The sequence below is a fragment of the Meriones unguiculatus genome, chromosome 7 (genome assembly GCF_030254825.1).
Source record: "Meriones unguiculatus strain TT.TT164.6M chromosome 7, Bangor_MerUng_6.1, whole genome shotgun sequence".
NCBI lineage: Eukaryota > Metazoa > Chordata > Mammalia > Rodentia > Muridae > Meriones > Meriones unguiculatus.
Genome location: NC_083355.1, coordinates 88,871,999 through 88,896,195, shown reverse-complemented (window position 1 = coordinate 88,896,195; position 24,197 = coordinate 88,871,999). Strand labels below are relative to the sequence as shown.

General features: G+C 46.4%; 1 protein-coding gene across 2 annotated transcripts in view; it reads left to right on the top strand.

Moving 5' to 3' along the window:
• Map3k9 (mitogen-activated protein kinase kinase kinase 9) overlaps nt 1-24,197 on the top strand; it is a 71,731-nt gene that overhangs the window by 22,219 nt on the left and 25,315 nt on the right. For both annotated transcript variants that reach the window (XM_021653943.2, XM_021653933.2), the window contains exon 3: nt 18,201-18,381. In XM_021653943.2, coding sequence (XP_021509618.1) covers nt 18,201-18,381 — 181 coding nt within the window. The remainder of the gene's footprint in view (nt 1-18,200; nt 18,382-24,197) is intronic.

Below are 24,197 nucleotides of genomic sequence, written 5' to 3'. Positions count from 1 at the left end.
GAAAGGGTGAGCTTTTTAAGGAGTAAGTTTTGGAGGCTGAAAACATTCTAGGCCTAGGTTAGATTGTATGGAGGTATGGAGGATAGAAGCTTCCAGGAGTAGGCCTAGGTTAGCAGACAGAGGCAGTAATCCTCTGAGATTACAGTTAAAACAGGCGAATAAAAGTTTTGTTTTGTTTTAAAACAAGGCAGGTTTTGTTTTTGTTTTTTTCCTCCCACTGGATTTATAAATCCAAGTATGGATTTATAACCCAAAGCCAGGCCTTAAGTACAATTGGAAAGGAATTGGTTGTCCCAGTAACAGCTGTTGCCAGTATTGTACAATTGTGCATGACTTGCTGTCAGTTTGCTATTGTAGTTTGTAGGGTTCCCATCTGGGTCAGATTGTTGATACCTTTTGTCCCTCAGCAGCCTGCTTGTATCTTCTGGCACTAAGATAGCCAGGCAGCAGGAAGAAAGCTCCTGTCTCTGTCCCAGCTTGACTTCTTTATTCTTGCAGTCAAGGTGTAGAGTGTGTGAGGCAATGAGATCTAATTGTCTAGTTCTGGTGGGTTACCAGGAGCGGTGGTGGGAGCCCCTAAGACTTTCTCAGTCATACCTGGTATTGGGATTTTTTAAAATAATCAATGGCTTTTAGAAGCAGCATTATAATAGAGCCTTTCAGAGTATCTATATGTGTATGTGTTTATATACATATCTTTTAAAACTGTGTTATAAGATACTGCATTTTGTTATGACATTTTAAACATATCTATTTTTAAACTAAAATGGAAATTCATCATTCCCTTTCCCTTTTCTCTCCCAACTTCTCCTATGGCCCACCTAAACTTTATGGCCTCATTTTTCTTTAATGACCCTAGCCACTGTGTATGTGTGTATATATCTATACTCATATGTATACACCCATAAATATGTAGCTAAATCCTGCCGAGTGTCTGTGTAATGTTGATTAATTGGTAATTGGTATTGGATAACCAGTTAGGAGGCTATCCTGGGAAAGACTCATTCTGTCTCTCTCAGCAGTCACTAGTTGCCTGTAATTTTTTTTAGTTGGGAATGGGACCCTGTGAGAGTTCCTCTTTCCACAATGGCCTGTCTCTTGGTGTTGTCCTTGTTTGAGTCTTGTTTAGGCAGCCAGATTATTTAGATATTATGGGTACAGCTTCCCTGTCATTCCTAGGAGGCACAGTCTCACAGCAGATTTCTTGGTCCTCTGGCCCTTACCTACCTTCTTACCACTCTTTTTTTTTTAAGATCTATTTATTTATTTATTTTATGTATATGAGTGCTTTATCTGCATGTACACCTGTACACCTGCATGCCAGGAGAGGTCCTCAGTTCACATTATAGATAGTTGTGAGCTACCATGTGGTTGCCGGGAATTGAACTCAGGTCCTCCGGAAGAGCAGCCAGTGCTCTTAACGGCTGAGCCATCTTTTCAGCCCTTCTTACCAGTCTTGATGAGTGGTGGGGAGCTACGTTTACCCGTGAGCATAAGGCTGAATATGTAGAATGCAGTTGCTGGTTTAGTAAAGTGGTGGCAGTAGGTTCTCCTCAAAGATCCAGAACCTCACTAGCCCCAGGCAGTTAACTGGGTTTCCAGCACCAGGCGTGATTTCCCTTCTGTTGAATGGGCCCTAAGTTCAGTTAACACCTGTTGGTTATTGCCAAGTTAAGAGTTCCACTAGTGTTCCTTTAGGACTCTCTTGTTACGCTGTTATTGTCCCTGTGACCTTTTTTTAAAAATATATTTTTCTATTTGTTTTGCTCTGCCTCCCTGACCCTCAAAAGAAATATTTTAAACCTCTCCTTTTCACCTGGGAGTTCATTCTGGATGGGGAAGAAGGCATTAGAACATTTCCGTAGCAATTTTTGAGTACATTTGTTAGGTCCACCTGCATTCCTGGATATTCTACCTTAGCAATCAGTATGATTTTGAGTTTACCCAACCGTGCTAATTGGACATGTTGGTTACTTACTATATGGGAGATTGTTGCTCTAGAGATGGGGCCAGGCCATAACACCGAGGGCCTGCCCTCCCTGCTCTAAGGATTGCCTTTTGGGGAAGAAGGCTTGTAAGAGTATGTTTGGAGGGAGACTGGAAAGGTGTTATACAAGCTTTGCCTTCCTTCCCAGTAGGCACGGAGATGTGAGAAAAGGCAGAAAAGCCACCACGGCATAGTGTGAAGAGCAGAGCTTGAGGCCAGTCTCCCTGCGCTTGTTTAGAGAGGATAAGAATGATTCACAGGGAACTTCACTCTGGATGTCACATCTTTCCACAGCCGCTGAAGACACACTGTCATTTAGAATAGCTCCCAGTATGTGGTAGGCCTCCAGCCTTTGCATCTGGGCCTCCTTGCCCCTGAGGTCTGTGGTGTCTGTGGTGTCTGTGGTATATGATACTGCTTCCACAGCCTTCAGGTCCTTTCTCTTCCCCATATCCTGGGTGATGTGCAGGTGGCAGCCTGGAGGTTTGCACTGTGTGTGAGTTATGGTTCTTAACCAGTTGATTACCTGGAAGTCTTCATGAAAACCGGGTGTGCTTGCTGTTGCCCCAGTGTTGTAGGAAGTACAGTGTGTCATCTGTCATCTACATAGCATAGACATTACTTCCATCACGTTCTTTCTGTCCTCTGAGCATACTATGTAAACACACCCCAGACAAACAGAAAACTATGTGTCATAGCACAAAATAGTTTGCCAAGGATATATGGCCTTGGAGTTAGCAGAAGGAAAATTCAGAGTAAGGCCTTGGTGGAAGAATTAGGCCTTAAAAAATGGGGTAAGATTTGGGAGATATAGGTAATAGGGTGTAGGCAACAGGGAAGGGGGCTTGCCCCAACCATGATGGAGCCAAGTGTTCATTGATGCCATGCCACAAAACAGGAAACTCTCAAACATGAAATATTGAATATGACCATGATACTTCCATATAGGTAAGTCTTCGTGCAGACTATTTCAGTGTTGTGGGTGCTGAATCAAGCAGTCTGGCCTTGGGCAAAGCCCTCAACCTCTGAGGGCCGCCCCTACACTCCTTTTTTTTTTTTTTTTCTGTAATGAGGACAGTGCTACTATTAACTCAGCATTGTAATGAGAAGTAAATGAAGTTATGGATGTAAGCTATTAACATAGTACCTGACACCAAGCAAATGCTCCCTTATTACAGATTTTATTTCTAAGAACAGATAGGAGTAAACTTTCAAATTGTCATCTACTGTTTTTATTACCATTGCTTCAAAATCAGCCAGCCAGAATAAGAGCCTTTTATTATGCTCTTGGGCCCTAGGGTCAGGAATTTGTAAAGGGCTCAGTAGGATGTCTTATCCCTACTTGGCGTCCTGGACTTTGGCAGGAAAGACTCAGAGTGAAGCCACAGGTAGACACAGGGATTGTCATCCATTTGAACATTGTTTCCTGTCTGCCTGGTGCCAAGACTGGGAGGCTTTGAAGGCCTTGAAGGCTATGAAGGATCATGGCCATGGCCCTCTCAAGGACCTTCACCTTCTGTGATAGCTCAAGGCTGCAAGCAAAAGTGTACCCACGAACAAGGTAGAAACTGCACCGTCTTTTCTGACATGGCTTAGAAGCTGTGCAGTACTGTTTCTACACACTCCGTGGTTACAGGGAGCCTCAGGCCCAAGCGGAGTCCAGCGCAGAAGACCCACCTCCCAGCAGAAATGCTGAGGTCATACTGGAGAGAGCACAGAGGGCAGGAGATGCATGAATGTGAAAGTGCATTCTTCTGTGCTCACAAGGAAGCAGGGCTTGCAAGATCCCGGGGAGTCTGTGAGCAGCCACACACCAAGTGTCATGTCAGGAAAGAGGAACATGCTGACCAAACCATCGAGGATCCACTTTACTTCCTCTTTCTTGGTTATTCTTATCCTGTTTATAGCTGGGTGTGTCCAGGCCTGAAGAGTTGAGCTGCCCCTGGTCAGTTTGAGCTGGTAAAGTGGGAGAAGGAAGCAGGACAGGAAGGTGTTTGAGGTGATTCTTTTTTTCCCCTTTAAGACAGCGGCTGCCTGGAAGCCACGCTTCTGGCTTTCTGTTCCCCACTAGTGATGTCTGTGTCTAGCTGGGCTCAGGGCGCAGGCCCCAGCTGTGTTATCTGGGCTTAATTTACACAAAATGGCAATGACTGTAGATGTCTAAATTGACATCTTTTGAAGAGGTTGTATTTTAGGATGAGAGAGAGGAGACGCGTGCGGGGAGACTCGGCTGGACAGCTGGCTCCTGCTTTTCTGTTTGAATCACAGGCAGCTTTTCCTCAGCAGTGTGTGAGCCGAGGGAAAGGGGTACACTGGCCGAGGAGGAGATGAAAGTGCAGTCCCAGGAAGCTGGGGATGGCCAGTGTCACTTTTCAAGGCTGATGCATTTTGACACCTATAAATATATCAGTTCCCTATCTCATCTCCTGCCCTCCAGCTCAGTAGGGCTGTGGAAATCCACGTCATGCTCTTGAGTCACATGGCGAGCACAGGTGCTACACATGATGAAGGCACACACTCTCTTCTGTTTGTTTGCCCTGCTCTGGTGCACATGTGTGCGCTCTCCATGGCACATATCAGACACAGAAGCCCCAGTATCCAAATCCTGTGAAGCAAGTCTCAGACTGAGTCTTCCAGGAGCTTCCCAGGCTTGGGAAGCTTGATCTCTGTATATGAAATTAACTGTTGATCTCTTTTTCTGCTCAGCCCCATCCTCAACCAGTAGTTGGCCTCGGCCATTTTATTACTTGCTGTTCTCATCACTGAGACAAAATGGCTGACTAACGCAGCTTAAGGAATGAAGGGTTTGTTTTGGCTTACGTTGAGGATGGCATGGCTGTGAGTAGCTCCAGTAGCAGCAACAGGGGCCTGAGACCTCTGCATGCAATACATCCAGGCAGATGTGCAAATGCCACAGCCCATCTCATTTCATCTCTTTTCCTTGTTATTCAGGCCAGGACTCTAGCCTATGGGATGGTTCTGCCCACATTCAGAGTGGGTCTCCTCAGTTAAACCTCTCTGGAGACACCCTTACAACACCCTGAGGTGTGTCTCCTAGGTGATTCTGAATTCAGTTAAACCAACAGTGAGGATGATCCATTCCAACGGTCTTCTATACAAATGCCTGTCTCATTGCAGCCATAGTGGTTACACTGAAACATGGATGTAATCACTTCTCCTCCCTGCTTAAAGGCTCACACCAGTCTGGTGTAAATTCTAAGCTCTTTGGCATGGTTTGTGGTCCTTTAGTCCTTTCCCTGTCCACTCCACCTCCTACTCTCCTGAAGGATTGAACCCAGGGCCTTGCATACTCTACCACTGAGCTATATATTCCTCAGCCCTGCTTTTCATTTTTTATCTTGATACAAGCTGAGTTCCCCCATCTGGCCTTGGATTTGAGACGCCCCTAACCCTAGTCTCCCAAGTAGCTGGGATTACAGGTCTGCACCACCAGGCTCAGCTTCTCTTCTTCACAAATGTTCTGCTCTTGATGCAAGGGGTTACTTGCTGTGTGTCATCACACTCACCTTACCCATTGGGATGGAATCACATGATTCCCTCTGAAAGATCAGAGTGGCTTTCTCTTGATTCTCCTGGACCAAGCCCCATCCTTTCTTTGCGGCTCAGAGAGGATATTTGTCTTCCTATCACTCCTTCCTCTGCAGTTCAGTTTCCTCAGTACCTTCCACGGTAGCTGTTCAAACAAGGGCAGATCACGGATGAGGTAGACTAATGTCATGAGAGGAACAGGGCACCCTGCTTCACAACTTCCTACTCGTGAAACTTAGGGGAATAACTAACTGCCACAGCTTCATCCACAGATGCAGTTTAGAAAGTATCTCTCTCAAGGTGTTCACGTGAGTAAATTATGTGAAGATGCTCCACATGGAATAAGTGCTCAGTAGAGAGCAGTGATGGTGATGATATGACTGCACAGCCAGCGTGAGCGGGAGAGGACATGTGAGAACAGGGGCTGCTCCTTCCTGTTTGCCTGTAGGGGTCATCTGTAGGTCCCTCTAACCTCTCCTCCCTGTGCCTACTGCTGATCTTCCAGGGGCCAGACAGCTGCTTCTTTTACTTGCTGGTCTGTGAGTTCCCAGGGATGAGTATTGTCTTGAGAGGAGCCTTATATTCTTAGAGTTACAGCCTGGATTTTTCTCTTGGTTTTAGTTCTGATCTTGGATAGGGACTGTATTTTTAGAGGCTCTAGCTAACCCCAGAGCCCTTTGAGCCCTGGTTTTCTCCTGGATAAGGAGGGGGTGCCATGCAGTTTGCAGGGTTGCTGAGAGGCTCTGCAACCTCTCATAGTGTGACATAGTGTGGAAATGAAGTTCCCAGACTGCCCCCGTGATGTAGAAGGCATGCAAGAAAGAGTAGCTGCTGCTATTATTGTTAAGTGACCCCTTCCCAATTGAGTGGACACTGCAGTTAGGCAGGGTGGGGCTTTGACTTTTTAGTCATTACTTTTTGAGGGCAAAGCTGAGTAGGTTAAAGGTCAGCATGCTAAGCAGATGACTTCCTGGGTAGAGGAAGGGCCTGTGCTTCAGGGCTCTACCCAGCTACCCTGGTGACTTCTGTTAGCGTAAGGATAGCTGTCCAACGTCACCCTCCTCTTCCAGCTCTTAGTATCTTTCTGCCTACTCCTCAGCATAGACCCCCAAGCCTCCAGGGATGATGAAGGGTTTGATGAAGATATCTCAGGAGGAAAAAATATTATATGACAGAAAAAAAAAAAGGATGGGTGAGGCTGGGACATGAAAAAGGAGGAGGTGGAGGACATGGCTACTTCTAAAGTATGAAGTTGTTTTTTATTGTAGACATGAGGAAGCAAGCAGGCAGTGGAATAATCCAGACTGAACATGGCCTGCAGACTAAACCAGACCATGGGAGGAGGAGGAGGAAAGCAAGAGAGGAGCCACTGACCAAGAGAGGTGGCCTGGGCCACGAGGCCAAGAGACCAGTATAGCCAAAGGCTGGGGTCAGGCTCAGAAAGGGAAGCAGAAGGCCAGCCCCTGTGAGAGAGAAGTTTAGGGAAGGGGCAGGGTGAGGAGTGCTGGGAGGAACCACATTTACTGAGATTCGGGGAGGAGCTACAAGTACTGGGTGATGCTGGTCAGCATCAGCTTTGATATATTAATAGGTACTTTGGCCGTTTGTCCTGTTTTCTGAGACCTAACAGGATGGATAAGTTTATCTGCCTCTTGTGAATGGTGTATAAACTGATTGTTCCATGGTATGGTTAAAGGTGGGGAGAGATGGGAGTGGGGAGAATATGAATGAATAGGAGAATATATAGCCAACATAGCAGGGTTGAGGAGAATGAGTAGCTGGGGGAAGGAACGCCTATAAGCTGGAGGGAGTTAGGGCAAAGGAGGTGAGGAAGGCAAGGATGTTAGAGCATGGACTTTGAAATGTATAACAGGTGCTTGTGTTACTGAAGGAGCCTGGTATGCTTTGGTATAGCTTTGGTATGCTAGTAGGCACCTCAGTCCCTTCTCCTTTTTAGAATTTGGGGAAATGGAGTTTCCTTTGGACCTGATGAATGGAACCTCTCTGGGTGGAGTGAAGGAGGTTTCTTGCTGGGGTGGGTGGGCAGTGAGTAACATTTCTTCCAGGGTTGGCTGAGGCTGGTGGTACTCAGTGGGGCTGGAGTCCGGAGGCCTGAGATCTGATGCCTGCACTTTGTGTTTGTGCTGTGTGCAAGTGTCAGTGGTTGTCACCACCCTCTCAAGGCCCTTCCTGCTGTCTGAAGGTAGAGGTCACTGGTTAAGACACATTTTAGAAAAGAGGATGGGTAATTTGATGGTGATTTGTGCTGGCTCTCGGAGGGCAGTGGATCTTGGGAAAGGGTAAGCGAGACAGGAACTGAGGAAGCCACAGGACAGGGCCTTAGAGGTCAGTCTTTTCTTGTTGTTCCGACAGCCTAGGGTCTGAAGAACTGATGGGAGAAGATTCTGGAAGTCAAGAAAGAGGAGGCCCTGGATTGATAATGTCTGTTTTGATTCTGAGCTGTGTTGGGCCTGCAGGTTGTACATTCCCATCACAAGAGGGACATTCTCCTAGGAAACAGAGGCCTTCAGGGTCCTAGGAATTCCTCGGCTTTGTTCATTCTTATCCTTGCATTTGTGAGCATCTTAGATTTGGCAGCCAGCACAACACTGATGTTCTGATGGTTTGCCTGGATTTGCCAGGGAGAGCATGTCATGTCGAGTTTGCAGGGTCTAGCCATACTACTCATAGCAAAACTCAGATCATCTCTAATGGCTTGACACCTGGTGTAAGAGGATTGCTTGTCCTTCCCATCAGCTCTGTTACTCTAACTCTCAAGCTATGTGGTTCAGCACATATTTGTCCAGAATTGTGCCTGGATGCCAGTAAGCGTTTACTACACCTGGCCAGAGATTCCCAAACACTTCCTTCTAATCTAGGTATAAAAGGCTGGTACAGAATAATACTCAAGTAGTTTGGTTTTAGGCTAAGATACTCCCCCCTTCCTCCCCCAAAAAAGTTCCAGTGGAAGGAGCTGTGTCGTCAGGAGTAGAATTAGTGTTGTTAATAATTTTGGTAGCATCTCTGCTAGTTCTCTTCCCATTTAAACACAGGTTTTCTTTCTTTGCCCTCTCAATGAGAAACACCAGTCACCTAGACAGTGCTCAGCAGAAAGCCACCTGCAGTGCTGGTGTGTCTGGCAGGGATGCAAGCACTCGTTTGTTTAGATGTTAAACTTTAGAACATAGTATAGGACGAGGTCCCTGCCCAATTATATATGATCTGAGGCTGTCCCGTGACAAGAAGGTGGCTCCAGTGCTACAGAGAAAATGAAGGGATTGTAGACATAACTGCTCAACATTTGGCCAGTGTGGAGGGGCATTGTGGAGTGCTGGAGGAGCCAGAGTGACATTCCAGGCCTGGCTCTTCCTCCTAGATATGGAAAAGCTGCTTAACTTTGAGCCCCAGCTTTCTTGTGGGTAAAATGGTGATGCTATTCAGCTTGCAGGAATGCCAAAAAGAGTGGCTCAGGCACCATGTATGTGGAAGCCCTGTGCTGCAGCTGAGATATAGAAGGCATGCAAGAAACAGTAGCCACTGCTGTTATTAAGTGACTTAAAATTTGATACTAATAGAACTACATGTAGAAATGTGATGAGTTTGACAGTATGGATAAACATTTAGATTTCCATTACAGAGAGATCTCCAGCGTTAGCATTTCAATGTGTGTCTTTCAGGGGCTTTTCCTGTGTGACAGAAGACAGACAGACAGAATAGCCAAAACCTAAAGTGAACTATTATTTTTGCATACTCCTGTTTTATTATAATGTAGTTACAGATAATGTTAAATTGCCTACTGTATTGTGTGTGTGTGCGCTTGCTTTTATATGTGTGAATGCAGGCACATGTGTGTCATGGTGCACATTTGTTTGTTAGAGTATAGCCTGGGGTGTCAGTTCGTCTTATTTGAGACAGGGTTTCTTTGCTGCCTTTCTCCTGTATGGGCCAGGCCAGCTGGCCTTCTAGGGATCCTCTTGGCTCTGTCTCCCATTTTCCCACAGGAGCCCTAGGATTAGGGCTCACGCGCTCACACTGTGTTTCTCGCTTCTCTTGGGGATTCACACTCAGGCCCTTCTACTTTCATGGCAGGTGTTTTCACCCACTGAGCCAGCTCCCCAGCTGCTACCTTATCTTTTGGACATAATTTTTATTGTAACTCAAGGCTTTGCGCACACTAAAGAAATGCTATGCTACTGAGATGCATGTCGATCCCTGATTAAAAAAAGAATTTTAAGAAGCACATAGATAACCTAGGTTAAAAAAACAAAGCAGGTCACTGTCGACTAGGTATCTGTTTCATGTTACTAACATAGTCTAATTAAATGTAAAGTTCAAAGTGGCAAAATCTCTTTAAGGCAAAACAGAAAAGTAGCCAGACTCAGTGGTATGCACCTGTATCCCCTGCTACTTGGGAGTCTGAGGCAGGACGATTTCATAAGGCTAGCTAGTGTTCAATGGTTAACAGTGAAAGGCCTTCTTAAAAAACGAGAGAGTCGGAGCATGTCAATTCATGCTTGTAATACCAGTACTTTAGAGGCAGACATATCAGGAGATCAAGGCCATCCTTGGCTATGTTGTGTGAGTTAAAGGCCAGCCATGCATGCATGGGCTCCTATTTAAAAACAAAACAAAACAAAAAACCAAATAAACAAAAACAGAGGGAGGGCTAGAGACAACCAAAGCATATACGTGGCTTACAATAGATAGTGAAGGTCTCTGACCTTTTTTTTTATTTTTTTTATTTTTTTGCTGGTTAGTCATCTTTGTGAGTCCTAGTTCAATTTCTTTTTTAACACCCAGTGCTTCGCGTGGGGCCTGATTCATTTGGATTTTCAATATACAGACTTTTTTCATGTAAAAAGGTTTATATCAAAACTTATTATAGAACGTGACATAATACTTTAAAAATATACAGCGGAAGCATATGTTTCGGGTTGGTTCATTTCACAGCAGCACAGAGGGGCTCTGCTGATCTCAGTTCTGAGCTCTGGTACACTGGGATGCTGCTTTTGTTTAGTCGTGGAGTTTTAATCCATGCATGGTTTGAATGTGAAATGCCCCTCGCAGGCTGGTGTTAGAACATTTGGTTCTCGGCTGGGGGTGCTGTCTGGGGGAGCTACATGGAGTGGAGATGGCAGAGTTGGGACTAGAGACATAACCAGGTTCCGGCCCACACTCTGTGCTTCTGCGTGCTGATCCTGTGTTAGCCATGCCTTGTACTCCCACTGTGGTGGGCTCATCCCCTGAGCCGTGAGCCAGAATGAACCTTCCCCCAGAAGTTGTTTCTGTCCAGTATTCTGACACAATGATGGAAAAAGTAAGGACACAGAACATTAGTCCTGAGAGACAGAGCTGTTGCTATGATGAGCCTGGCTGTTCAGTTCAGCCCTTGGAACTGGTTTGTGGCAGGAATGTGGAAGAGTCTGAAGCTGTCGGCTGCAGATGCTGTAAGCAGAGCTTAGTGGGATGTTCTGAAGACCAGAAAGTAGATAGAAATGTAGACAGCAGGACAATCTCATGATGTTTAGAGGAGAACAAAGACTGCATTTGTGGTTAGTGTTTTTGTCAACTTGACACAAGCCAGAGTCATCTGGGAAGGTAGAATGCCAATCGAGAAGATGCCTCCATCAAATTGGCCTATAGAGGGCATGGCCCACTGTGGGTGGGCAGTTGGTCCTGGGTTATATAAGAAAGCAGGTTGAGCAAGCCATGAAAAGCAAGCCAGTAAGCAGCACCCGTCCATGGCTTCTGTTTTGATTTCTGCCTCAAGTTCCTGCCCTTCACCAGGGACTGTGAGCTATAAGATGAAATGAACCCTTTCCTCCCTGTGTTGCTTTTGGCCGTGGTGTTTATCACAGCAATAGAAACCTAACGGGGTTGGTGCAATATCTTTGTTCCATTCACGGCTCTGCTGGCTGTGCAGTATGGTCCTGGCTTGATGGTCCTAAGATGGCAGCACTCACTCTCCTTTTCCAGGCCACACAGTGCAGGGGTGGGTGAGAATCAAGGGCCAGAGGCCCTCAACTGCATCGCACTGTTGGTTAACACTGACAGTTAACTGGCTATCCTTGGAAGAGAGAGACTGACTGCATTGTGTTGTAAGTCACCATGCCCTTCTGGAACCGTGAATAAGTGGATCCTGTTACCATGCGGGGAGAGAGAACAAGTGAGGTGACCAACAGTCGGTCACAGATTTCAGGCTCTTCCTGTCATTAATCCCAGCCCTTCCATAACAGGCTGCCAGGATCGCTAGTGCCATGCAGTCCATTTCTGCTTTGTTTTCAGTTTGGCTTCTCTCACCAGAAGTGCTGACTCCAACCTTCTGCTTTAACCCTTACCTCGCTGTCTCTGTGCCTCTCTCTTTCATTTGTTAGCACCTCTGGAGTTGGAGGCCAAGGGTTGTTCAAGCTGTGGATGGGAAAAGGCAACAGGCAGGTGGGTCTTTTAGGGGCTGTGATGTGCTGCTGAATGGCTATATGCGTCTAGAGAAAGTGTGTCTAATTCTTCTGTGGTGTGTATGTGGTGGTGTGCTGAAGTGTAAACTCTCATAAGTGTTTCTATTAGGGCTGCACACTATAGCATGGTGGTCTGGAGCGTTGATTGACATTATGTCTGCATTCTGCTTTTCCTGTGGACCAGCCTGTTTGAATTCCAGTCTTCCACATTTGAAAGTAGGCTTAGTAAAATGCCCTCCTGTTTGCTGAGATGATTCAAGATGGCGATGGGTGTGAGTCATGTAGTGCAGAACCTGGCACGGAGGTCTCGTAACCACTAGCTGGGGTATGCTTTCTCTTCTAAGTTAGTGCACACTGTAACTTTCAGTAGCATCCCAAAGATGCTTCCTAAAGCAGAAGGGACATAGTTTAATAAGTTAGAAATTATTAGTATAGCCTCTTCGGTGATTAATGGAGGGCCCTAGAACAAGTATTTTCAGCCCAGTGCCTGAAGAAATTTAAAAGAAGCATCCTCTGATGCCTTGATATATATATATATCACAAACATGTCTCCTGTCAAGTATCTTGTGCTCTGTGCAGGAGAGGCCATTGTGGTTCAGCTTTGTTCCTGCTGAGACCCAGGGGAAGATCATTGCATTGAGTGCTCCTGGCCTTGCACTTATCTGTTTGCTTATCTATTCCAAGAAGGGGTGGATCCTTAGGGCCCAAAGACTCCATTTTCTCCACCCTTCCATGGGTCTGAGTGCTTGTGGAGAAGCCCGGCTTTGCTGGCTATGCAGGTGAAACTTGGTGAGACTCTGCTGACGTGAACCCAACCAGGGCCCCAGCTACTGCTGGCATCTCCCGGCCATGCTCAGGTCGCACCACACCTCTGCTGGAGCCTGGAGTCAGGGAGTCTAGGCAGTGAATCATTTGCCCAGTAAGCAAGTCTGGTCTCTCTTGGCCTTGCCTAAAGAGATAGAGTGGGCAGAGGGCCAGGCCCGGGGGAGCTGGGGGATGTGTCCTGGTCGTGCTGTTGTGTCTGGTCGTGGCCCCTGGCCAGGCTCTCCCGCTGTGCTCTTGCTGAGTCAGGGCAGAGGGGCTGCTCCGTGTTAGCAGCAGCTCTGTGGGCACTCACGACTCCTGGCAGTGGCTGTGGCTGTGGGTCTAGATCATCCCTCTTCTTCCCTTGTGCAGAAATGAAGTTCTCAAATGTCACCTTAGGGACCCTAAAGGCTGCAATGGCGAGGGCATGGGCTCTTTGTGTCCCTCTGGCATAGAGTCACTTCCCTAACATCTTTACCCTTGGAGTTTGGGTTTTTCCATTCTTATTTCAAGGCAGTTGGCAGAGCTTGACTGAGCCCTAGGAAGACTGATAGTGCTTTCAGGGAATTACAGAATGTCAGAGGTAGAGAAGTGGAAGTCCTGGAGAGGATTCCACAGGGGTAGCTCAGCTCTAGGGTGGACCCAGCATCCTGGGTCCATGTCTGTTTCTGTTTTCCTCTTCCTTCCTGGTATGGCTCAGAGGGAATTCTCCATTAGGTAGAAGAGACATTGATGCTGTGAGTGTCTTCTTTCCTCCCTACCGCTTTCCTTCCTTCCCCCTTCCCTCCATCCTTCCCTCCCCTTCTTTCCTTTTTCCTCCTGCTATAGAAGTCATGTGCCCGTATGAGGAGGATGGTACCATGACACCTCTTCTACGCTGTCTCAACAGTTACTAACTCACAGCTCTTCTTCCTTCTATCACGCTGATCATTTCTACTCTTTACCATTTTGAAGGAAACTTTAAAGGAAACTTTTCAATTCACGTGTAAATATTTCAGTGTGTACCTTTAAAACCTAAGGAGTTCCTCTTTGCACACAAGCACAGCTATGTGCTGAATCACAACAGAGAGCCAAGGATGAGCCTGACTCAGCAAAGTACTCTAGAGACTAAAGCACTGACTGAAGAAGCCCTTCAAGAGAAAGGAAAGTGGCAGAAAGCAAACAAAAAGACAGGGGACAGGCATTAAACCTATTCTACAGAAGCAGCTGTTGCCAGGAGCATTTGTGCTTCTCACCACCCCCCAAATGAGAAAAGGAGAAAGAACTTTTAGAACTTAGAAAACCATGATGGGGAATAAAAGCACAATAGAAGGGTCAGAATACAGAGCAGCAAAGCTCAGAAAGAAAAGGAGAGCAAAGAATATGAAAAAAGTAAGTGAGGAGAGAGAAGGAGTGGCTGTCGAGATAGCTTAGCGCATGAAGGTGCCGGCTGGTAAGACTGACGGCCAGAGTTTGATCTGCAGGCCCAACATGGAAGGAGAGAACTGATTCCTGCAGCTGTCTTTGAATTTGCACTTGCATGCTGTAGCATGAGCATGTCTACACATGTGTGTATATACATATATATGTATATATATGTGTGTGTATATACGTATATATGTATATATATACATATATATATATATATTTTTTTTTTTAACTGGAGAACTAGTTCATGAAGCCCATTACCAAGCTAATAGGTGGTAGAGCCTTTGGGACCCAAGGCCGGGCTGTCAGAAGTAGATGGATAAGAGCAGGATTTAAAAGGCTGTAGCTCAGCTTCAGGGTTGTAACATGAGGACCCACTGCTTCTCCATCCTCTGCAGTGAGCACTATGCCCTCCCCACCATGGTGGACTGAGGTCCTCTAAAATGGGAAACCTGTATAAAATTTTTTTCCATCACATTGATTTCTGCTGTGTATCAAGGCCACAGGCTGCTGAAGTAACTGGTACAGCCATGCCAGGCAAAATCTCCGAATTATCCCTTCTTCTGTAACTTCTACCCAACAGTGCACCAAGGTGTGTCTGTCAATCATGGGGAACCCCTGGCTGAGGTGTTACTTTCTCTGACTGCTCATCCCCCAGTACTTGTCAACATTAACATGGGGAGGCCACAGCCAGAGCAAATGCACAGGTACACCTCACTCCATAACTGGCTAGGCAGGAGGCAGTCCTTGCCAAGCGCCTGGCCTTAGGCACGGTTTCTGGAGCAGAGTGTCAAGGGCTGAAGAAGAGAATGAGGTTTTTACCCTCCAGGAGTCGGATCCCATGGCATTCCAGAGGAAAAGATGATAGACACTTCATGCCCTTGCAGGGACTGTTTAGACATGTGAGCTGTTCAATTGTGTGCAGTTGGTTTTGGCTGCCGAGGAAGAAATAGTAGTGGGAGAGCAGAGAGCAAAAGTTAATCGGCTGTAGCATTGAGGAAAAAGAGTTAAGCTTAAAGAATTTCTTTCTTGCCTCTTAATCATATAGTACAGATGTTAGAGAACAAGGCTATGGGGGAGGGGGATGTGGATTCTACCCCTATCCCCACCGGTCTCCAACTGAACACAACTGACCCAATCTTTTCACATCTCTCCTGACATGGATGAAACAGGGAGGGTCATCCTCCTGCTTCTTAGAGATGAGTAAAGGACTCTGAAAGATGATGTCAGTAAACAGCTATGTTCAGTTACACATACAGCATATGATCCAAACTGAGTAGCTGTCCTCTTTCATGGATAGCAGGAATTTATTACAATGGAATATTATTAGCCATTAAAATGAATATGGTACCAACAGAAGCTGTAATGTGACAAACCTTGAACACACTAAGTGAAGACAGATACTGTACTGTAGCATTCTGTTTTCTGAAGTATTCACAAGAGGTAAATACACGGGCTCAAAGCAGATGTGGAGGTAGTAGGGCCTGTGAGGAGAGAAGGTTAGGAATTGGGATCTTTGCTTAGTGGTTACAGGGCTTCCTTTTGGGTGATGAAAATGTCTTGGAACAAAGGGAGGTGGCAGCTGTGCAGCGCTGCAGATGAGCTGCACTCTGCTGGATGTTGCTGTACGGTGCTTGCGTGTGTGCTTCACATTTCATCTCTACTAACTCGTGTACAACAGCAGTGCAAAGCGCAGCTTTCACAAGTGTTTGCTTTCCTCACACTTCAGAACGCTGAGCTGCCGCCTGCTGAGGCAGCAGCTTGTCCAGGTTAGAGTCCCACTTTTTGATGAGGGTAGGCCCTAGGTCACGGGTGGGGGGGAAGGGGTGTCCAAAAAGGGCAATTGTGTGAGGTCGGCAGAGTCTGGGGGGGCGGTAGTGAGCAGGGGCACTGACCTATAGCTCGCTGTATACCCCATGCAGACAGGCAGCCCATGGCTGATTCCTGCTCCATCCATCTTGCATCTCACTTAAGCATCCAACAGACTAATATGAAGTGTCATCTCTCCCCTGGTTGCAACCTATCCCAGCCATTTAGGGTTTGGGTGACTGGACCCCACTTAGTGTCTATTCATGGGCTGCTCTGGACAGTCAGTGGCTGGTGGCCTTCTGGAGTGGGAATGGGGAGTTTCCTTAGTGTCACTTACATGGCTCTTTTGAATGTCTGCTTTTGTGTTGTTTCTGTCTCAGAAGATTCTGGAGGTTTCCTCCCCTCTCCCCCCTAGATGGAGGAACACTTTTTTTCCCTCTTGTTTTTATCTGTTCAGGCACCTGGCTTGGGGAAGCCAGGGTGGGGAGGGACACGTCTGGCGTAGAGAGGGTGTGGAGCAGGAGGCTTAGTCCTTTAGGTCGAGGGTGGGGTTGTTTTCTTTCCAGCCTCTAGCTCTGTAGCTGCTGGTAATCCTGGCACACTGCTGTTTTTCCAAGAAGCACGTAGGACCTGGAGCTCCTTGGGCCACATCCCTTCAAGGTGTGACAGTTAGTGGGTGGGAGTTGGAATGGAGAAGAGGGGTGTGCCCGTGTCTTGAAGCACCTGTTCTTTAATTGAAGAGTCTTTGCTGTCAGGGTCTGCAGTGTGAGTGAAGCAGGCACAGGGAGGATAGCGAGACGCCGCCAGGTCTGCTGGACGCACAGAGCTGCGAGTTAGCGTGTACCGTTTGTATTGTTTTCCTGGAGCTGTCTGAATCCCTTTGAAAACTTAGGCTGTAGCAGGTTTCCTCCTCACAGGGGTGAAGGGGGCACCTTCCTTCGGGCTCTGATCGCCCACTTACACAGATAGAGGCAAGGCTGTGTCCAGCCAGTGAGGCTGTACTCACAGAAAACCTTTGAACCATCCCACTTGGGACAAGGAGGCGTGCCCCGAGGTGATTCCGATAGCTTCCTAGTGCCTGACTCATCAGGGTTCCTAGTTCAAGTCTGGCCTCATAGTCAGCTTGGTTTGGGGTGGGTTTTAGCTAGATTGTCGCCCACCAGGTCTACATTGATGGCTGGGACCACCGTATGGGTGTGGTGGCTACCTCACTGTCATCCTAGGAGCACCAGGCTGCCTTCCACACTGCAGTGCTATGGAGTCATCCCTGCACCAGCTCCTCCTCCTCGAGTATTCGCACTGAGGATATCATGAGTGTGCACATGTGTGTGTCTCTGACCTTCCCGAGCTCGTCAGTCAATCTCAATTGGTTGGGGTACCTGCCTGGATTATGACAAAAATCTCCAGAGCCCAGTAGACAGGCTTTCTTAAGAGCATCAGTGTGTCCAACCCACAGCGTATGGACCTCATATGTCTAAGTGAGCTGTGAATGTGGTCCAACATTAACTGGTAAACTTATCTTAACACACGTTTTTGTTTGTTTTTATGCTTTTTTGCAATATGTATCTCCTGTAACTCAGGTGTATGAACTGAATTCATGCATGTTGGGCGTGTTGAACATGAACTGTGTAGGTACTTCAGTGCCACAATGTCAGAGGTAAATGCGATGTGGCTGTAACGGGGTCACAGAGCCGTCTAGTCCCCGTGCCCTGTGAGTGGGTATAACCTATGTGTGCTTTGATTCGGGGAGCCCAGGTGGCTGTTCCTCAGAAGGGTCCTATGACTCACAGCAGGCTCTCAAATCAGGCTGCCTGGGATCCAGGCCTGAATTGTGACACCATGATGGCAAGACAGGCCGAGTACCCCTTATCTAACATTTGTGGGACCAGAAGAGCTTCAAGGTTGGGGTCCTTTTAGATTTGGAAGCACCTGTGTAGACTTGACCTCTAAATAGTTTTTGGATAAGGGATGGTCAACCTGAAATGCCAACCTTGTAAGGGCACTACAGGGACTTGAGAAGATGGCCACAGAAATATCCGGTGCAGAATGAACTGTTGTGGGGTTGGCATGGCGTTTCTGCCATCGCAGTGGTATCAGAACAGCAGAGTCTGCAGGAGATGGCAGGTGGACAGCAGAGGCCCTGCGACTAATGCTTGTCTGGTTTCTCCTGTATTGCTTTCTTCACTCAGTACTGATCCTGCAGAAGGTGGAGAACGGAGACCTGAGTAACAAGATTCTGAAGATCACTGACTTTGGGCTGGCTCGGGAATGGCACCGGACCACCAAGATGAGCGCGGCGGGGACGTACGCTTGGATGGCACCCGAAGTCATCCGTGCTTCAATGTTTTCCAAAGGCAGCGATGTGTGGAGGTAAGGCGTGGCCTCTGAGTTCCCAGGTCTGTTCTGCTTCACATTTCAAGACTTGGAATTAAGATTGCATAGACCCAAGGCACCCCATGTGGGGCTGTGTGAGCTCTCAGACTAATCTGTACTGATTTTCGTGTTGCTAAGGGATGCTGTGGCGATGACTTCATCTATGCAGGCACTTCATGGTCTAGATGGCTCCTCAGGAGAGCTCAGCAGCTTCCTGGGGCACCATGGACTTCCGTCTCCGATCTTCAGGGTGAGAAATCACCCTGCACCAAGCAGCAGTTTGGCTCAGCTACCTGGCTTAGCTTCAGCAGCTGCTACTGCTGGACTCAGGGAGGACTTAACCTGGTGTCCTCCCTGTTAGCTCTTGAGCCAGTGGGTTCTCTCTGTGCTGTCTTTTTCTTGATAACTTGGAAATTATCCTTTCTAGTTTTCTGGTTATTCTTTTACCCAGGGCTTCGTGTGTTGGACATTTATCTAGAAATGGAAATAGATGGGTCCCCAGCGGGCCCTAAGAACTGTGAAGTTACAGACTAGACATGGCCAGCCATCTTTACCAGCAAGTGTCAACCCAGGAGGTCCCAAGGACATAGATCTTAAAAAAAAAATCATGTTGCCATTGAGGGAAGATAAGCTGCTATAGGATAGATTTTTTTTTTTGTCCTGTCTGAAGGACACAGTGACACCACATATAGAAGAAAAGACTGTGGGGTATCTGTGTACCCCAGTCTAGGATTGGTGCTTCCTGCCATGTGGCAGAGAGAGCACAGGTACCTGTGTTTCTGTTTGCATATGTGTTTGTCATTCCTGTATCATAAAGTACACCCTTTATAGTACGTACGTCAGTACATTTCAGCATTCATAAAACTGACTTCAGGACTGGGGTGTGGCTCAGAGGGTAGAGTACCTACCTAGTGTGCACAGGACCCTGGATGCAGAAAGTCCCAGTATTCAAGAGGTGGAGGCAGGAGGATCAGACGTTCAGCTAGTTGAGGCCAGCTGGGATACCTGAGACACTGTCTCATAAAAACAAAAACAAAACCCCTACAAAACCTAAACAAGCCTAAGTGAATTAGTAAGCTGAGCACCAGCCACCACTGTCGCCTGCTTTCTACACTGCTGTAACATGTCTCCACATACCGATGATTTACAGAGGTAGAGATTGTTCTTTCATAGCTCTGGAGGCCAAACGTGTGACTTCTGTACAGCAGGGCCCCACCCTCAAGACCCTAGAGGAGTCCCTGTCCACTATGGATTCTGAATTCTAGTGCATCAACAGATAGCTCTGGGGCCACCATCCAATCCACTACAATCACTATTTTCAAAAGATGTCTCTAAACCTCAGTGAATCTGCATGCCTTCTGCTTGTCATACTCCAGTCAGACCTGCTTTCTGTCTGTGGATTAGCCTCTGTCGCCACAGTCACATCAATGGAATCACACAATAGTTGCTTTTCTGTCACTCATAATGTTTACAAATTCACTCATGTTATAGCTTTGTTAGAAATTCATTCTTGTTATGGCTTTTTAGTATTCCATGATACAGGCAGGCCATGTTTGTCTATTCAGTCATTCATTACATGATAGCGTGTGGCTTTCACTTTGGGGATGCTATGAATAAGGCTGCTGTGGACATTCTTTTTTGACCATATGTTTTCCATTCACTTGAGCATATTCCTTAATTGCATGACTGCAGTTAAGTGTGAGTGTGACTTTCTGAGGGTCTAGCAAATGGTTTTGGTCACAGATGCTCCATTTAAATCCCGTTGGTCCAAGACTCTAACCCCTCTACTTCACACGTGTTTTAGTTACAGACATCCACTATCCTCGTCTGTGAGGCTGTGTTTCACCGAGGTGTTACTTTGCATTTCCTGAACAACTGCTGAACTCTGATCTCTGGTGTTCACTGTGTGTTGTGTGTCTCATTGTGTATCTTCCCAGGAGATGTGTCTGTTCAACTGTTGCACCAATTAAAAACTGGATTGTCTTTTATTTTTGAGTTTTAAATATTTTAATATCAAGTATATTTTAATACATGATTTTTTTTTTAAGACAGAATTTCTCTGTGTAGCCCTAGCACTCACTCTGTAGACCACACTGGCTTGAACTCAGAGATCCACAAGCCTCTGCTTCCTGAGTGCTGGGATTAAAGGTGTGCACCACCATTGCCTGCCTATAATATGTGATTTAAAAATATTTTCCCACTCTGTGTTTTTTTTGTTTTTTTTTTTTTTTTTTTTTTTTTTTGGCTAATTCTCAGTAGTAATCTTGGAAATCCAACTGTTTCTTAGTCTTCTCTTATCACATGACTTTTGGTGTCATCCTAAGAACGCATCACCTCAGACAAAGCTGTGAAGATTCTTAGCTCTGTTTATTCTAAGAATTTTATAGTCTTAGTTTTCACCCTTAGATTTCTGATCCATGTTAACTTGATTTTTATGTGGTGTGAGGTGGAGTCCAAACTTTATGTTTTCATGTGTGATCACTTGTGTCTGGGAACACGCATTGCAGAGACTGTTCTCTTCCCATTGAAACACCATCATCCCTGCCAGAGCCAGCTCCTGAGGAGTGTGAGGGTTTATTTCTGGGCTCACAGTTCTCTGCTAACATGTCTGTGTCTGCACCTAAGGTGGCATTATCCTTTCTTGATTAATGAATGTGCAGCTTTGTGGTAAGTTTTGAAGTTAGGATATGAGAGTCCTCCAATTTTGCTTTTTAAAAATTGTTTTCATCATTCTGAGTCCACTGCAATTCTTTATAAATCTTGGCTTCATCTTGTTCATTTACAAAATAAGCAGCTGGTTTTTGTTTTGTTTTTCTTGTTTTAAGACTAGTCTCTTATCGCTTAGGCTGGCTTCAGATTAGATGTATAGGCAAGGAAGCTCTTGACTTCCTGGGCTTCCCGCTGTATCCCCAAGTATTGGCTTATAAGTGCCACCATCTAGGATGACACTTAGGATTTCCAGATGAATTGTGTTTACTCTATGAATTATTTGGGGGACTATGCACATCATAGTAATTGGGTTTTCCAGTCCAGAAATATGAGATATTCTCTTTTGTTTAATTCCTCTCAGTGTTGTTTTCTACTCTGTTTGTCCACTCTAATCTCGCTGCATATTAGTTATAGGATGAGGTACCTAGTAGGGAGTCAGTTTTCCACCTTGTAAAATGTTTGACCTGATAACCAACTGCTGTAGATCTGTAAAAAAGAGCAGTTCCATTGCAGCCGAGCACATGCAGTGTCTCCCACACTAATGAGATTGACACTAATTAGGCCTCATTGATGTATCAATTAGCCTGGGATTACAAGGAGACCCATTGGTGTGGATGCGTACATAAGAGAAATGTATTTCTGCTTCAAGGAGTAGTCCAGGCTGCTAGGACGGTTGTGCCCCACGAGACCCAGCTTCTCCAGGTTCCCCAGGTTCCTTGTCCCAGCCGTTTAATCTGAGCTACAGTTACTTCTGACTTATAGTCTGCAGGAAAGGAGAGCAAGCTTAGTCGTGGCCAGACCTTGCCTTTGCTTTGGAGACGGTCTGCGTGTTGTACACAGCTCCTCTGTCCCGTTGCCTGCACTTGCTTATCCGCTTGGCCCCGAAGAGACACCAAATGCAGCTTTAGCTACTGTGTGTCCAGCTAAAACAGGAAGAAAGCGATTGCTGGAGAAGTACCGTCCTACCCTCAGTCAAAGCCACTGGGCACTCTCCCTCCCTTTCCTCTCTTTACAGGGTAACATGGTTACTGTCCTGTCTCGCTTCTCTCAGGTTTTGTTCTCTACTGGGTTGCTTCTGTTGGTGATGATGTGATGTGGACAGAATCTCACGAGGTTCCATGCCTGTTCTTGGTGGGAAGGGAGGGTGAACACCTAATTCAGGGTCTGACAGGAGTGGCAGGCAGGACAGAACAGGACTAGTGCACGTATTTGTCTTCCATACGGCAATAGATGAGACTCAACCTTTACGTAAATACCCTGTTACAAGTCTCAGATTTGGGTCTTATAATTACTGCTGTTGGAAGCGAGTTGCAGGAGCTATAGTGAGAGGCATCCAGTGAAATTATTTAGCTCCCTGACTGGAACCGGTCAGTGGAAAATATCTTGGATATTATCACACGGTCTACCAGTTTCTTAGAGTTACTGCAATTACTATGAAGTACTGTGACCAAAGCAACTTGGGGAGGAAAGGGCTCATTCGGCTTATGCTTCCACATCACTGCTCGTCATCGAAGGAAGTCAGGACGGGAACTCAAGCAGGGTAGGAACCTGGAGACAGAAGCTGAAGCAGAGGCCATGGAGGGGGTGCTGTTTACTGCCTTGTTCCTCCTGCTTTCTAGAACTCAGGACCACCAGCCCAGGGATGGAACCACCCACAGTGGGCTGGGTACTCCTTCATCACTAATTAAGAATATGCCCTACAGGCTTGCCTATAGCTGGGTCTTATTGGGGCATTTTCTCAATTATTGCTTCCTTCTTTCAGATTAACTCTAGCTTGTGTCAAGTTGACTTAAAACTAGTCAGCAGGGCCTGTGATTCCTCAGGATGCTGGAGAGATGGCTTGGTGGTTAGGAGTGCATACTGCTCTTGCAGAGGATTTGGTTTAGTTCCAGCATCAACATTGGGCAACTTACAACTGCCAGTAACTGTAACTGGAGAGGGTCCAGTGTTCTCCAGTTTGGACTTTGGAGGCACCTTCCCCTGTAATTAAAAAGCTAAGTAAAAATCCTTTTAAACAATAAAATTGTTCTAGGACTTAAGCCCTTGCCCCAGTTTGGTTGATGACTGCAGCTTGACAGCATAATGCACCTGCTTCTTTCCAGCTCCTATGCTATGAGATTTTTTTTTTTTTTTTTTTTGAAGATGTGGTTTACTGACTCCTTTACATGGGCCTTCACCTCTCACCATTCAAGCACACTCTGAATGGGTCAAACAGATCTCTGATCTTTAGGAAAATACCTGTTTCTAGCTATTCAGGCAGCAGTATTCACTAACTGTATATTCTCGCTCTTCTGCCTTGGGCAGCCTCCTTCAGAATGACTGGCCCATTGTGGCTCAGATCTAGCAGGTGTCCCAGCGAGGGTGGGCACATACATGTCCAGGACCTTGTAGAAAGCTGTTCCTAAACTGATTTGTGATTCTCTCACTTCTGCAAGTGCCATTTATTGAATCTTTACTGTGTGCCATGCATGGGCCACAGTCTCCATTCTCCTCCTCAACTCTTAAGCCTCCAGGCAGAGCAGATCACAGACGAACCAGCAAGCGCAGTATGGCAGAGCTTTCCTCATTGATGCTGTGGAGGGGAGATCCCTGACACCTTGCAGGTGGCCTGAGACATCTTCCTACCTAGTAGGCCTAGTGGGAAACCATTAGAGAAGGGGTGCTGGGACACAAACAGGACACATTTAGGTCTTTGTAACACTGTATTTAGGGCCAAGACACCAATCATCATTGCCTGGATGGAGGACAGGACTCTATGGGACCACGAGTTTTAGTTTACCCTTGTAGAAACGGACATTTACACTGAAAGCAATCAACTGAGGATGTGAGTTGCTCTGACTTAGGAATCTGGCTAGAGGTGCTGAGGGATCTTTGAGGTTGCATGGTAAAAGCTTTCAAGTGTGACCACTGTCTAGGTAAGTCACAATCAAGGTTTGGCAGAAGTATAGCTTCTCTTTATTTTTCAGCCGGTCCTGTTTCTCCTTTTTTCCCTTCTCTCCCTGCTGGGGGTGGAAGCTGTGGCCTATATATGCCAGACAGATATTTTACCACTGAACTGCATCTTCAGCTCTAATAGTATACTTCTTGATGATGTTTAGGGATTG